Source organism: Marmota monax, unplaced genomic scaffold (genome assembly GCF_021218885.2).
Source record: "Marmota monax isolate L192 unplaced genomic scaffold, Marmota_monax_Labrador192_F-V1.1 WCK01_AAM20220418_F8-fsc01120, whole genome shotgun sequence".
NCBI lineage: Eukaryota > Metazoa > Chordata > Mammalia > Rodentia > Sciuridae > Marmota > Marmota monax.
Genome location: NW_026694373.1, coordinates 35,855 through 51,142, shown reverse-complemented (window position 1 = coordinate 51,142; position 15,288 = coordinate 35,855). Strand labels below are relative to the sequence as shown.

At 34.5% G+C, this 15,288-nt stretch overlaps 1 protein-coding gene and 1 pseudogene across 1 annotated transcript; one reads left to right on the top strand and one right to left on the bottom strand.

Annotated features, from left to right (window-relative positions):
* Positions 1 to 6,123: 6,123 nt before the first annotated feature.
* Positions 6,124 to 7,077, top strand: LOC124109280 (olfactory receptor 4S2-like). The gene has a single exon (XM_046467785.1). The coding sequence runs from the start codon at positions 6,124 to 6,126 to the stop codon at positions 7,075 to 7,077; it is 954 nt and encodes a 317-aa protein (XP_046323741.1).
* A 6,810-nt stretch (positions 7,078 to 13,887) lies between these two features.
* LOC124109281 (olfactory receptor 4S2-like) lies at positions 13,888 to 14,833 on the bottom strand (annotated as a pseudogene).
* Positions 14,834 to 15,288: the final 455 nt, after the last annotated feature.

The window sequence follows — 15,288 nt, the reverse complement described above, 5'->3', positions numbered from 1 at the left end:
AACTAGCCCAGCCCTAGGGTCTCTGGGCTGGGCCCTGAATCAAGTTGATGTCTGGAGTCCCAAGGGCTAGACTATAGGGAGCAGCTCCACATATACCTAGACATGTGTATATGTGTGCAGAAAACAAAAACTAATTTTCACTCCAATACATTTGCCAACATGGGAACTTGAATCTTTTGTGAATGATAATGCTGTCACCTCAAAATTGTATTTTTTTTTTTGAAATTTAAAATAGGAATAATGAGTCTATCCATTCATTTTTTATTTAATGTTGTATGAAAAATATAAAATTGATTTATATATTCCTCTATCCTTGAATGATTGATTTCTGTTCTTTTTCTGCTAACTCACACAAATCATCCAAACACTTATAGAAGTTCATGTCAGTAGAAATATATAAGAATATCACTGATGAACATAAATAATATTTGAGTAATTGAGTCACAGAAAATATATGTATGCTTCTGAACTATTAATTACAATTCATAGACTCTATATGCCAGTTAAGGAGGAAGTGTTTCCTGTACAACAAGCATCTCTCCATTTTGCAAATTCTTTTGTAATGTCTTCCAAACAAGTGTATAATTTTGTGGGAATTTTGAGATTTATTCCTGAGTACCTAATATGTTTGTTTGCTATTTAAAATTGTATTTATGTGAATTAAGGATTCTGCTAGTTGCTAATATGTAGAAATGAATTTGACATTTGTTATTAGTTATAATTCTGAAAACAAACCAAAAAAATATAAAATGATCCCTTAATGCTTTTTTATATTTGCTGTGGTTTGTTTGTTTTTGGTACTGGCAATTTAACCAAGTGTGCTTAAATATTTATTACATTCACAATCCTCCATGTTTTAAAATTTTGAGACAGGGTCTCCCTAAGTTGTTTAAGGCCTCATTGAATTGCTGAGGCTGGCCTGGAACTTGCAATCTTCCTGCCTCAGCCTCCCAAGTTGCTAGGATTACAAGCACCTCATTTTTTTTTTAAATGTAGACATTCATGCAAATTGTGAATGATAGTTTCATTTATAAAATACACACATAGGTTAATTCTTGAAGCTTTTATCATTGTGTACTGACTAGGAACTACAATACAATATTAAATGGACAAGATATCAGAGGTCCTTGACTTGCTTTTGTTAAGTGGAATATTTTCACTTCTCAAGATTAAATATTATGTTCTTTGCTCCTTTTTATGTATCCTATCCCACTTGTAATGCTTTAATCTTCTAAGAATTTATACTGTGTTTTTAAAAAATTTTATTGAGGGGCTGGGATTGTGGCTCAGTGGTAGAGTGCTCACCTAGCATGGGCGGAACCCAGGTTCAATCCTCAGCACCACATAAAAATAAAGGCATTGTGTTGTGTCCATCTACACCTAAAAAATAAATATAAAAAAAAAAATTCTGTTGAGATAATTACATATGTTTTCTCCTTTTATATATGAACACATACTAATTTAAAATATATACATATATATTGCAGTCTGAGTAAACAAATATCTGTTATGATGAGTTAGAGTATTTCCTACATTTCTAGATTAATTTTTCCTAATAATGTGTATAGGGTTCCCCTCAATGTTCATGTGTGTGATTGGATTTAAAACCCTTTATTTTTGCTTTTGATAAGATTACACAATTAATATTAAATGAATTTAGTTCCCACCCTTATTTTCTGAATAATAGTTTATATAATTAGAATTGTCATTTTCCAGAATGTTTAGTAAAGTTTGCTTTTAAATGTTTCTGTACCCAGTGTTTTATATTAAATAACTAATTAATTTTATTCTAAATGGACAGAACCATTCTTGTTTCTTTTAAATTTTGGTTCATATTTTGGTTATATGTTTTAATTTATATTATTTACAAGCTCATAGATTTATTTTCAATATGATTTCTTATTCCATTTGTTTGTGCATCTTTAATGTCTACCTTAAATCCTTAATATCACTTTATGTGTCTTTGTAACTCTCCCTCATTTTGTATGAATCTGAATATTTTCATTAGTTGTACTTGTAATTTTTCTTGTAAATCTGTTAATTTCTTTCATGATACATATTGTTCCTGAAATAGTCATAAATACAGAATTTTTCATATTTTATAATGTTATGAGTTACATAGAGTATATTTTGCATTATTCCCCAGTAAAATCTTAAGTAATCCTCTATAATCGCACATGCAAATTTTCTACAGCAAAATACATGAACATTCACATTCAGAGAGATGCATACATTTTGTAAGCAGCATTTGTTTATTTTAGTGAAGTGTTCCCACCAACATGGATATAATGATTTTCAGATAGGTTTTTTTTCTTAATGATAGGTCAGAATGGCCAGTATGAAATTCTATACACAAGAATCTGCTACATTTGTTCGTATTTTACACTGAAAAGTAACATTAAATGTTTCTCTTCTATTTTGTTCATTTACTCATTTGTTTCTTGCTTTTGTACAATCTATTGGTCATCTTCTAACTTCATACACTGATTTTTTTTTTTTAGATTTTATTTTTTTTATTTTTATTTTTTTTTATTTTTTATTGTTGGTTGTTCAAAACATTACATAGTTCTTGATATATCATATTTCACACTTTGATTCAAGTGGGTTATGAACTCCCATTTTTACCCCGTATACAAATTGCAGAATCACATCAGTTACACATCCATTGATTTACATATTGCCATACTAGTGTCTGTTGTATTCTGCTGCCTTTCCTATCCTCTACTATCCCCCATCCCCTCCCCTCCCCTCTTCTCTCTCTACCCCCTCTATGTCATTCATTTCTCCCCCTTGTATTATTTTCCCCTTTCCCCTCACTTCCTCTTGTATGAAATTTTGTATAACCCTGAGGGTCTCCTTCCATTTCCATGCAATTTCCCTTCTCTCGCCCTTTCCCTCCCACCTCTCATCCCAGTTTAATGTTAATCTTGTTCTCATGCTCTTCGTCCCTACTCTGTTCTTAGTTACACTCCTTATATCAAAGAAGACATTTGGCATTTGTTTTTCAGGGATTGGCTAGCTTCACTTAGCATAATCTGCTCTAATGCCATCCATTTCCCTGCAAATTCTATGATTTTGTCATTTTTTAATGCAGAGTAATACTCCATTGTGTATAAATGCCACATTTTTTTTATCCATTCATCTATTGAAGGGCATCTAGGTTGGTTCCACAGTCTTGCTATTGTGAATTGTGCTGCTATGAACATCGATGTAGCAGTGTCCCTGTAGCATGCTCTTTTACTTAGAGCCTTGCTTATCCTCCTGCCTCAGCATCCTGAGCTTCTGAGACTACAGGTGAGCTCCACCAGGCCTGGCCATGGTCCACATTCTCGACAACCACAAAAAAGAACTGAGAGAGACGTGAGAGATTGACAAGCAGAAAAATAGGTTTATTAACTCTTTGGGATTTCAGAGTGGGCTGAGCTGCAAAGTAGCTCTAAGCATGGTAAACATAATGTTTTTTTTTTTTTTTTTTTAACCTAGCAACAAATTAACTTCAACACAATACGTAGGGCTATAAATCCAATATGGGGGCTTTCCTGTCAGGATCTTGAATTCCCCTTGTGGTCATCTTGCTTCTTTCATTGAACCAGAAGATGGCCCAGTTTCTCCCCATAGGAAGATGTTAAGTGGGCTGAGGGACCATACCCCTCCCTATCTCCTAACACCTCCCCTGCTCTCCTTTCTCTCTGCAGTCTCCCTGTCAACCTGGAAATTAAGGTTCATCATTAGGTCTGTAACATGGTTTTGACTATGGAGGAAGACATTGGGGAAAAAGTTTCCCCAAGGTCATTATCATTTTACTGCATTCTCTTTAAGGAGGGTTTATAAGAAGTAGAAAAGAAGAAAATTTATTGTCAAAGGTACTGTGAAACTGCAGAGTTAAGTAGGTAAGAAAACCATGAACAACAAATGTTGACTTCTACCAGCTTTTGAATTTAAGGTGTCTAGATTCTCTGGTCCTAACCATTCACAAAGCAATTTCTTGGGTATCACTCTTACTTTACTTTGATCTGCTGCACCCACATTATCTAAGGAGGAGATTAAAAAATAAAGAAAATTTAATCACTGGAAAATACAGGTGAGATTTTCTTTTTCTTTTAAAATACATAAAGAATGTATGTTAGAAAGAAGAACTCATTTAAACTGCTAGAATTTGTAAAAAAAAAAAATGCAATACACTGCTTTCTGAAGTAAATAGAGAATGAAGTTATTAAGATGACCATAAGATAAAGTGTTTTCTATAAATGACTGTGAGATACTGTGTCTTGAGTACCACAAATAGAAAAATGACAATCATATCAAAGAATACTGTGGTGTCAGGTTTCAAATGCTCAAATAAGGGAGGAAAGTATCCTTGGTATGTGGTTTGGTTTAAGGAGCAATAAGGTTTCCTCTAGGACCTTGTGTTTTAGATAGTAGAGGAATGGTTCTCCAGCTTGTGTGTATGAGCCTGTTTTATTCTAGGGAACTGAGTAAAATATATTTGCCAAAACTAATATTCTTTGCATTAAATTAAGGGGCCCTCTTACTGGAGAACAGGCTATTTTTTAAATCAATAGAAAAACTAAAGGAGTGTGAACCTGTAAATGTAGAGAATGTGCCTGATCCCAAATCTGAATTACATTGTTGCTATTACTATTGCTGTTACTACTATCATCATTTTGTAATGCCCCAGAGAAGGCAGCACTGTAATGACAACTGAATCCAGTACACAGACTTAATAGAACACTGATCTGCAATTTCCCAAAAGCTGGAAGTACCAAGCACAACAGAAGAAATGGGTGGGCTCCTAGCATACAGCTCAGTAGTCATGAACACTAAACTAAGCGTATCTGAAGGCTGTGTTCTCAGTAGCACAGTCTAGAATGAGAGGAACAGTTTATGCCCTTGGCTTGATTTGAAGAAGAACCTAGAAAAACCCTTTACAGTTATTCCACATACATATCTCCACCAAAACATACAAGTAATCCCTACTAAAGTACCTGGAATTCCATCACTGAGTGTTCATCTATTTAAATTATATTTTCTCCTCTTCTTAAATTATTTTTAATTATCATTCAATGGCAATAGCTTCCTGAAATATTGAATTCTCCAAAACTGGGATATCTAATGCAATTACCATAAAATATCATGAAATATCAGAAGGATACATTAAAAAGTAGACATTAAAAGAATGAATATGACCTTTTTCTTTATTTTACTTTAATCCAGTTAAGAGACAAATGGTGTTTTGACTAATCCATGCTTATAGAAGTGATTTAATTTCATGGTAGAAATAAATACTATTGTGATAAGTGATAGTGAGATTGAAACTCTGAAATTTCACAAATGAGATAATGAAAGCTAGGAGAAGTTAAAAAATGTAGCAATGTTACAAGCGCATCATATCAGAATCTAATTTGTATAATTTTGTTTCTCTTTCTATGACCCCACACCATATCTGGAGCTTGGAGTCAAATAAGGCACTATGAAGTCATCTAGTCAAGATCCAAGTTCATAGGAAGGAGAACATGTGAAAGTCTCTAGTCTCAAGTATTTGAGGACTCATGAGTGGATATTGTGAATAGGCATGGAAATATTCAGCAAGTAAAGGGAGGACATATGTTTTTACTTATGCATCAAAAATAAAGAAAAACATTTTCTTGTACAAACATTACTGTTTTTTCAAATAAATGTTGTTTAAAAGTTAGATTGCCTTATACAATATAAAGTCTATATTGAATCAAATTACATTTTCATGTAAATTCAAATATGCCACAATGAATCACACAATTCTATATAAATAATATGCATCAATAATAAATAAAAGAAAAAAAGTGTATTTGTAAATAAACCTTAATAATGAGTGAAGGATGGAAGACTCCTGGTAATAAGTGAGACTCAGGTGATTTATGTTCTCTCTGAACATTGTTTCTTTGTCTGAAGTGGAAAAAAAATGGATATAATATAGAAGTAAGAAAATTGGAAAATATGCAATTCATTTTCAAGTGTGTATACCAATCAGGACTATCTATCCATTTTTCTGTGGTCAACTACGATAATTATTCATTTGTTCTGAATTAAAAATAAATGATTATGTTCCTTTTCATGTGTCCTTCAGGTAATTTTTCTCTGGGGAACATGGCCTCATGGACTCATCCCATGGAAAAAATAAACAATGTAACTGAATTCATCTTCTGGGGCCTTTCCCAGAACCCAGAAGTTGAGGAAGTCTGCTTTGTGCTGTTCTCATTCTTCTATGCAGTCATTCTTCTGGGAAACCTCACCATCATGCTGACAGTTTGCACGGGCAACCTGCTCAAGTCTCCTATGTATTTCTTTCTCAACTTTTTGTCTTTTGTAGACATTTGTTATTCTTCAGTCATAGTACCCAAGATGATTGTTGACATGTTAGCAAAGAACAAAACTATCTCTTATGCAGGGTGCATGCTGCAACTCTTTTTAGTTCATTTCTTTGGTTGCACTGAGATCTTCATCCTTACTGTAATGGCCTATGATCGTTATGTGGCCATCTGCAAACCCCTGCACTATATGACCATCATGGACAGGGAGATGTGCAGTAAAATGTTGCTGGGGACATGGGTAGGTGGGTTCATACACTCCATTATCCAAGTGGCTCTGGTAGTCCAATTGCCCTTTTGTGGACCCAATGAGATTGATCACTACTTCTGTGATGTCCACCCTGTGCTGAAACTTGCCTGCACAGACACCTATATTGTTGGTATTGTTGTGACAGCCAATAGTGGTACCATTAGTCTAGGGAGCTTTGCGATCTTGCTCTTCTCCTACAGTGTCATTCTGGTGACTCTGAGGAAGCAGTCAGCAGAAGGAAGACGCAAAGCTCTGTCCACCTGTGGCTCCCACATTGCAGTGGTCATCATCTTTTTCGGTCCCTGTACTTTTATGTACATGAGGCCTGACACTACCTTCTCAGAGGATAAGATGGTGGCTGTATTTTACACCATTATCACTCCCATGTTGAATCCTCTGATTTACACACTGAGAAATACAGAAGTAAAAAATGCTATGAAGAAACTGTGGGACAAGAAGGTGTTTTGGACCAGTGGGAAATAGTTGGAAGTAATAATTTAAACTGAATGATTTTATGAATTATCTTAAATTTTCTACACTGTGTTTAACTCCTCTGTACAATAAAGACAACCAGGACAAATTCACAGGGTTTGAGGAAAGAACAAATGAAAAAAAAAAAAAACACATTTTACAAAGAAAAGGTATGATCATTATTATCCTAATTATTTTATACTCATGTAATTTCCTGAAATCTATGTTAGGTATTCCTGTAACTAACAATCTTAAAATTATCATATTCAGCATCATTATTTTCTTCTCTGTTTTATGTTTTGTTAATTTTCAAAATGAGAATGTTCTATGAATTATTATCTAAAGCCATTTCTGTGGTTTTTAACTATGACTGGTGCATTTTAAGCTCATATATATATCATGGATTGTAGAATACATAAAAAGCAATACATCAAAGCTAATGTTCTCCTATATAAATATCATGGATTGTAGAATACATAAAAAGCAATACATCAAAGCTAATGTTCTCCTATATAAATTCTTCAAAAGATGGGGAAAACTAAACCAATAAGCCTGGACTGAGAGTAGAAGTGTTTGCAGAAGGTCAAAGAGATAACACCCAAGCTGGAAAGACAAAAGATTAGTTTTCATCATTTGGTCTTGGGAAAAATCTTTCCATACTGTGGTGCTCATTATACCCTAATAGTGAGAAGATTGACCTTATTAAGCTGTGAGAGTCCCCCTTTCAATTACAACATCTCAGTATTATTAATTTTTTTTCTTGTTTGAATTGATATTTTCTCTGGTGACCCAGTTCTCCTTCCTTCTCCATGAGCCATGGCCTGAAATTTATTTATTTTTTATTTATTTATTTATTTTTAGTAAATATATATAGCACCAATGGCCTCAACTATTGATTCATTGTCTTTTCCTGACATTGATTATCCATGCTACTGCTTATTCTTGGTTTTATATCTGTGCCTGGGTGAGGAGTATACACATTATTCATGGAAAGGACCATAGTGCATAATATGTGACCTGTGGTAGGGATGTATCCACAGAATTAAAAGCAAAAAAGTTTTTAAAAAATTCAAAAGATGTTTGAATTTGAAATTAAAACCATGTTTAGGCATTGTGCTTGAACAATACAAACTTGTATTGTTCACCATTTTATCCACTTTAGACATTCATTTGCTGGGTCTCTATGTGCCTCTATATTTTTAAATTTTGAAAGGAGTTGGTCAATGCTTTACAAACTCATCATGATAATTATCTTTTATTTTTCATGCACAAATGGACATTTTAAAAGAGAAGCTTTTCAATTAGGCCAGGTTAATGGTCTATAAGAATCTATATTTTAAACAAGATTCTCTGTGAATTTCTGTGCAGGCAGTGACATGTCAGGAAACAAATTGGGGACCTGGGACGTGATGACTCTTCATGTTGTTAGAATATAAGAGTTCTATGAGTTGATGGAATACAAACAGGTCTTTTGAATGTTTCCCCCTGTGTTATGCTGTCCAGTGAACAGAGAGCTAAAATTGAGCTGAGCTTTCAAAACAGCATAATAAATAAATATCACACATTTGATAACTTCTCTCTATAATACTCTTTTTTTAATGCCTTTATACTAAATAATTGTTTGTCTGATGTCCCTGGGAAAGTAGTAGATGGCATTGTTTTGATTCACAGAGACCAAATAAGTAAAGCACATGAAAGAGTATTCAAGTTTTCACCAGCCACTTTATAAAGCTATACCTGTTCCTGAAATTATCTTTCTGAGTAGTTCCTGTGGGAGGAGGTAGGTGGACTTGTGATTCCTGGGAAGGAGATGAAAAAGAAACATGAAAACTCAGACTCACCCCAGATCTGTTGTTTATGTGTATATGTGTGTGTGTACCTGGGATTGAACTCAGGGGCACTCAACCACTGAGCCACATCCCTAGTCCTATCTAGTTTTCTACTTAGAAACAGGATCTCATTGAGTTGCTTAGCACCTGCTTTTTCTGAGGCTGGATTTGAACTCATGATCCTCCTGCCTCAGCCTTCTGAGCCATGGTGATTACAGGTGTGCACCCCTGTGACTGACTTGTCCCAGTTTTTAATCCAGGATCAGAACATCAATTTGAATAGTTTAAAAGGACATAAATTTGAATAGTTTGAAAGCTATAATAAAAATTTCACTATTATTTGCATGTTTTATGTAAACATTAACAAATTGCACCCCAGTAATATCCATTTATTCATTACATTTCTTTTTCTAATTTCAAAACATTACACAGGTTGGGAAATTTTCCATGCTGTACATTCACAAAAACAGAGTTCTTTTGAACACTTATAAAGACTTTTAAAATGAGTATGTAACTCCTCAGTGATTACCCTGAAGAATTAGTCATGTTACTACCATGCTACATGCATGCACAGGTTTATAGCAGCACAATTCACAATAGCCAAACTATGAAAGCAGCCTAGGTATCCATCAATGGATGAATGGACAAAGGAAATGTGATATATATACACACACACACACACACACACACACACACAATGGAGTATTATTCAGTTATAAGGAAAAATGAAATCATGGCATTTTCAGGAAAAATGAATAGAACTAGAGACCATCATGTTTGGTGAAATAAGTTAAACTCAGAAAGGAAGTGAAGGGTCTTATGTTGCCTGTCAAATGTGGAAGCCAAAGTGGACAAAGTAAAAAAAAAGGTGTGTGTCAGAGATCTTCTAAAAATCAAAGGGGGGTGAGTGGAGGAAAGGGATCAAGGGATGAGAGCTACAGCCAAGGTAAATGACAAAAGTAATATAGGTCAAATTGCATAGTTATATTGTGTACATGTATGAATATGTAACAATAAATGCCATTATTAACTACAATTGCAATGCACCAATAAAAAGGTGAAAAAAATGAGCGTATAAGTATTGTCATTGTGATAAATTTGAAATTTTGAAAGAAATAGATGTTAATCTTCAATTTTAAGTTCTAATTAATGAAATATACCACCTAAAGGGTACTAAGAATTAAATAAGGCAACGCTCAATAGTAATATGCAAGAGGCAAAATTACATTGCATTTTTTATTTTAGAAATACATGTTGTTAACTGAAAGGTCTGAAATAAACAGCATACTCATGTTTCGAAATTGCTTTCATTTTTCTTTATTGCAATGAAACCAATGAATGGAAGAAGTTAGTACCTCTCCCAACATAGCTGGTTTTTCCATGAAGATATTTGTTTCTAAAGCAGGACATAAATACAGTTCTTATACATTTCTCTGATGACTATTATAGTGCCCATATGTGTGGATTCAGGAAGAACAGAATAAGTGGAAGAATGTCAGAGCTAGGAGGGACCAGGAGGTCATGTGATCTACTTCTCTTGTGTAAAATCTCAGAGAATCAAAGCAACAGAAATAGAGTGGCCAGGGGTCTTCTCTCTCCAAGGTTTGTTACTGTGGGTGACAGCACATCCCATCTTTGTTGTGTTGATGACATTGATTCTGGATAGGGAACAAGATCAGGCAAAGGGTGCCAACACCAGAGGCTTCAATAACCTTCAGCGTGTCTTGGCCCCACAATCTCTCAGGGCCTTCTTCATGTCTATATTTCTCAGTGTGTAAATGAGGGGTTTGAGCAAGGGGGAAGTAGTGGTGTGAACAGAGCAAACACTGTGTCATCGCTGGCAGAATCAACCCTGACATAGTCAAGAAAACAAGAAAACCACAGTGATGTCTGAGCCACAGATGGTGGCACTTGAGAAGCAGGTCCTCAAGGTGAACAGAGTGATGGTATAAAAAATTACAAAGGCAACAAATACTAAAAGAGACATCATCCCTGTGATGGTAATGATTGTCATGTGCAGGAGCCTCATGTCAGCTCAGCTCAGCAAGGGGAACATGTCACAGAAGTAGTAGTCTTTCTGACGGGGACCTTCTCCATGAGCATCTGTTAGGAACTTGGACAGAACTATGGGTTATCACAGTTGGTATGAAGCCACAGGGATTCCTTTGGGGAAAAAATGGTTGAGGAAGTGTTATTCACCAAAATGATGGTATTTGGGGGCAAGCGAATACCCAGACATTTGAGGACTGTTGGATATCATAAGCAACTTATTACAAATAAAAAGAGACCTAACATACTATCATAATCCTTCAGATGAGGTAAAACTGGTGAATACCATATTAGGAATTGATATTTGGCATAAAACTTTCTCAGAGCGTTCTTGTGTGTCCAAGTGATTACTGTGATTATTTCTCCAATTTTTAAACACATAAATGGAAGAAATCTTAAAAAATGCTGTTTTTTTTAAATTACAGAAGCTCCTGCATCACCAACAAGAGAAAATCAGAAGATAATCCAATTTTAGAAATAAAATCTCACAAAAGATTTGAAGGATTCAAACTTCCCATACCAATATTATTCAGTGTATTAACAATAAAAAAAGGGAAAAAAAGTAAATCTCCATTTCTTCACTTCTCTGAACCTGTATACAAAGACCTTGTCCAAATGATCTCTAAATCTCTCCCAGATCTTAAATTCTGGAACTCATTCTTTCTTTCTAGACCCCAGACTTAATTGACATCATAATATTTTACAATGGAAATTATAAAGGATCATAGTTTGGTCGTTTTGTCCTTTTTTAAGAAATTGTAAGCTTGACTGAGCAAGTCTCAACATCTTAGCAAGAACCTGTCTCAAAAATTAAAAAGGGCTGAGGATGCAGATTAGTGGTTTAGTTGCCCAAGTATTTGACACTTGTCTCCTTAGATCTGCAGACTCAGAAACGCTGTGGAAATGTCCACCCTAACACTCAGAATTTCCACACAAAAAAACATTTAATTCTCTTTCATGGGTCTCTAGGTAAGCTGGAGTTCAGCTGACATAGACTGGAAATGGCTGGGTTTAATTTAAGACTTCTTAGTGGGCCCAGTAATACTTCATGTACCTCATTTCCCTCATGCATACAATAGCAGAGTTACCTTCCTCTGTGTGTCAAATCAAATTCACAGCTGATCACCAAATACGAACTAAATATGTCAAAACACTGAAATATTTAAGGAATTCTCATTCAGAAATCACAAAGTACTTTAATTCTGGAGACACCTAAAAATATGATAAATATATTAGTTTCATGGATATGTTTATATGAGAAAAGACATAAAATATGAATGAACATGAAATCTGTTCATACAATCCATTGAGTGCTGCTCAGAAATGTATTTACATTTGTTTATGCTATTCCAGGAAAAGAAGCATAAACATTAGCAATTAGAAATGAGGAGAAAAATTTTCATATTTTTCACTACTAAGAAAACTGTTTTTCTGAAAAATTAGAATGTTTGGCTTTTTTTTCATTTAAAGTTTACAAGAAGTCATAATTTCCCATTTCTTTACAGCAATGGTATAACAACATCAGTCTGGCAGTCAATGCTATGATTGTGTATTAATAGAATAAAAAGCTCTTGTTGATCATACTTCTTCAAACTGGGGATAGTCCAAATTTCCTGATTCTAGGAATATCAAAATCATCAAATCCAAGTGCAAGTACTCATATGTTCCATCAACTGTATGAAAACTACTAGAAACAATTACTCAGAACACAAATATTTGTAAGACCCCTAATCCTAGCTTAATTGGGTCAGAAAAATTGCAAAGTGATTTTATTCACCAGCCTGGTTTGGTAACTTGATCTAGGGAACAAAGAGATCTATTGCTTACAATGTCTAATCTTGGACCATAACAATGGATCGTTATGTTTCTAGAGCATGGTTTATAAATTTATTATAAATTCTAATCCAGATATCTTTGTTTATGATTTTATGAATACACCAATATCAGGTATCACTCTTGTTTCTTAATATTTTCTTTTTTTGAGAGACCTTAATTTTAATTTATTTATATGTGGTGCTGAGAATCGAACCCAGTGTCCCACTCATGCTAGGCAAGCACTCTACAGCTGAGCTACAACCCTCAGGTATCCATGAGTGATAGTTCTACCCCTCTCTCAACCACTAATACAAATGTAAGAAGACCCAGTGTGTATACTGTTATACTCTAATTTATTATTATACTCTAATTTATTGTTATACTCTAATGCTGGATATTAGAGTGAGGCAGAGAGACAATTGGAGATACACTTATCCACACACAAAAATAAATAAATAAATAAATAAAAATCTCAGGTCATGCATGGTTCATGTGAAAGAGAAATCTATCATCAGGGCACAAGAATTTAGCATAAGAAAAAACGTATTTGTCTGGTATAAGTCGTTTGATAATACACAGGTGGAATAAGATAAGAAAGTCCAGTCCAAATAAGTAACCAATCTTTTGTCTTTAAGCTTAGTTTTATTATTTTGGTATGCTGCTCACACCTCTGCAGCCATTCCAAGATTACTGGAATGACATGTGATTGTGTTTTGTAGGACTGCTATCAAAATGAATTAGCTAATTTGTCATGTTTTACACATATCTATTCAAAAATTAAGTACCTATTAATAGCTTAATGCATACCAGAAAAGGTCTTAACCCTGTAAACAACCTCAAGTATCTCAGAGTAGGTTTTAAAATCATATAAAGAAAATAGCAAAAATAAAATTGAGGATAAGATGATGATGCTGAGATTCTGTGCTTAGTAATATTTCCTTAGTCTTAATATTTTAGAAAATCATTTGATTAAGAAATAACAAAATTAATATTAAGTAATGATGAGTGATATTCTAGTTTTTAACAAATTCTAGTTCTCATTTGTTCTTCTGAAAATCTAGTCGCATCATTATTTTGTTCATTGTGAACTATATATAAGCAAGAGTGACAAAATTTAAGATCATTCAGCTTAAATTATTACTCCCAACCATTTGCCACTGGTCCCAAACACCTTCTTGCCCCACAGTTTCTTCATAGTATTGTTTACTTCTGCATTTCTGGTTATATAAATTATAGGATTTAGCATGGGAATGATAATGGTGTAAAATACAGCCACTATCTTATCCTCCTAGAAGTTAACATTGGGGCGCTTGTATGCGAACACACAAGGACAAAAAACAAAAAATGATGACTACAGCAATGTGTGCTCCATAGGTGGACAGAGCTCTGTGCCTTCCTTCTGCTGACTACTTTCTCAGAGACACCAGAATGACACTATAGGTAATGAGCAAAAATACAAAACTCCCCAGAGTGATGGTACCACTGTTGGCTGTCACAATGACACCGATAATATAGGTGTGTGTGCTGGCAAGTTTGAGCACAGTGCTGACATCACAAAAGTAGTGATCGATCTCATTGGGTCCACAAAAGGCTAGGTGGACTACCAGAGCCACTTGGATAACAGAATGGAAGAATCCACTTACCCAGGTCTCCAACAATATTTACTGCACCTCCCCCTGTCCATGATGGTCATATAGTGCTTCAGATGGCCACATAATGGTCACAAACCATTATTATAAGGATGAAGATTCTGGTGCCACCAAAGAAATACACCCCAAGGACTTGCAACATGCACTCCACAAAAGAGATAGTTTTGTTCTTTCCTAAAATGTCAACAATCATCTTGGGTGCTGTGACAGAAGGGGAAACAAATGCCCATCAATGACAGGAAGTTGAGGAAGAAATACACGTGTTTTCAACAGATTTCTCATGAAAATGGTCAGCGTGATGAGGAGGATTCCCAGAGGAATGACTGTTTAAAAGAATGAGAACACCCCAAAACAGACTTCTTCAATCTCTGGGGTCTGAAAAAGGCCCTGGAAAATGAGTCCAGTTATATTGTCTAATTTTTCCATGGAATGAATCCAACAGGTCAACTTCTCAAAATAACTATATCATCTGGAAAAAAAAACACAGAAAGACAATCAGCATTTATTTCTAACTCAAGTGAATGATCACAGTAGTTAAAAATGGAACAATCAGTACTGACTACTGACTGACATGCATCCCTAGACTAGTAAAGTGCATCTATTCTGATCATTTTTCCTCTATAATATATCCAATTTATTCATGTCATATGAGGAAACAAACTCTACAGAAATAAATCACGTATCTTATCAAAAGTTTATCTTGGATATTCATGTTGATATTATTTGTGTATAAACATTCACTAAGTTCTCTTTCTATAAAAGATTAAATCACCATTCAGAAAAACACTGAATATGGTGTTAACTGTATATCTGATTAAGTTTCCCTTACTTGGATCCTAGAAGTGAACATGTCCACATGGTCCCTTCTGAATATTGCCTTG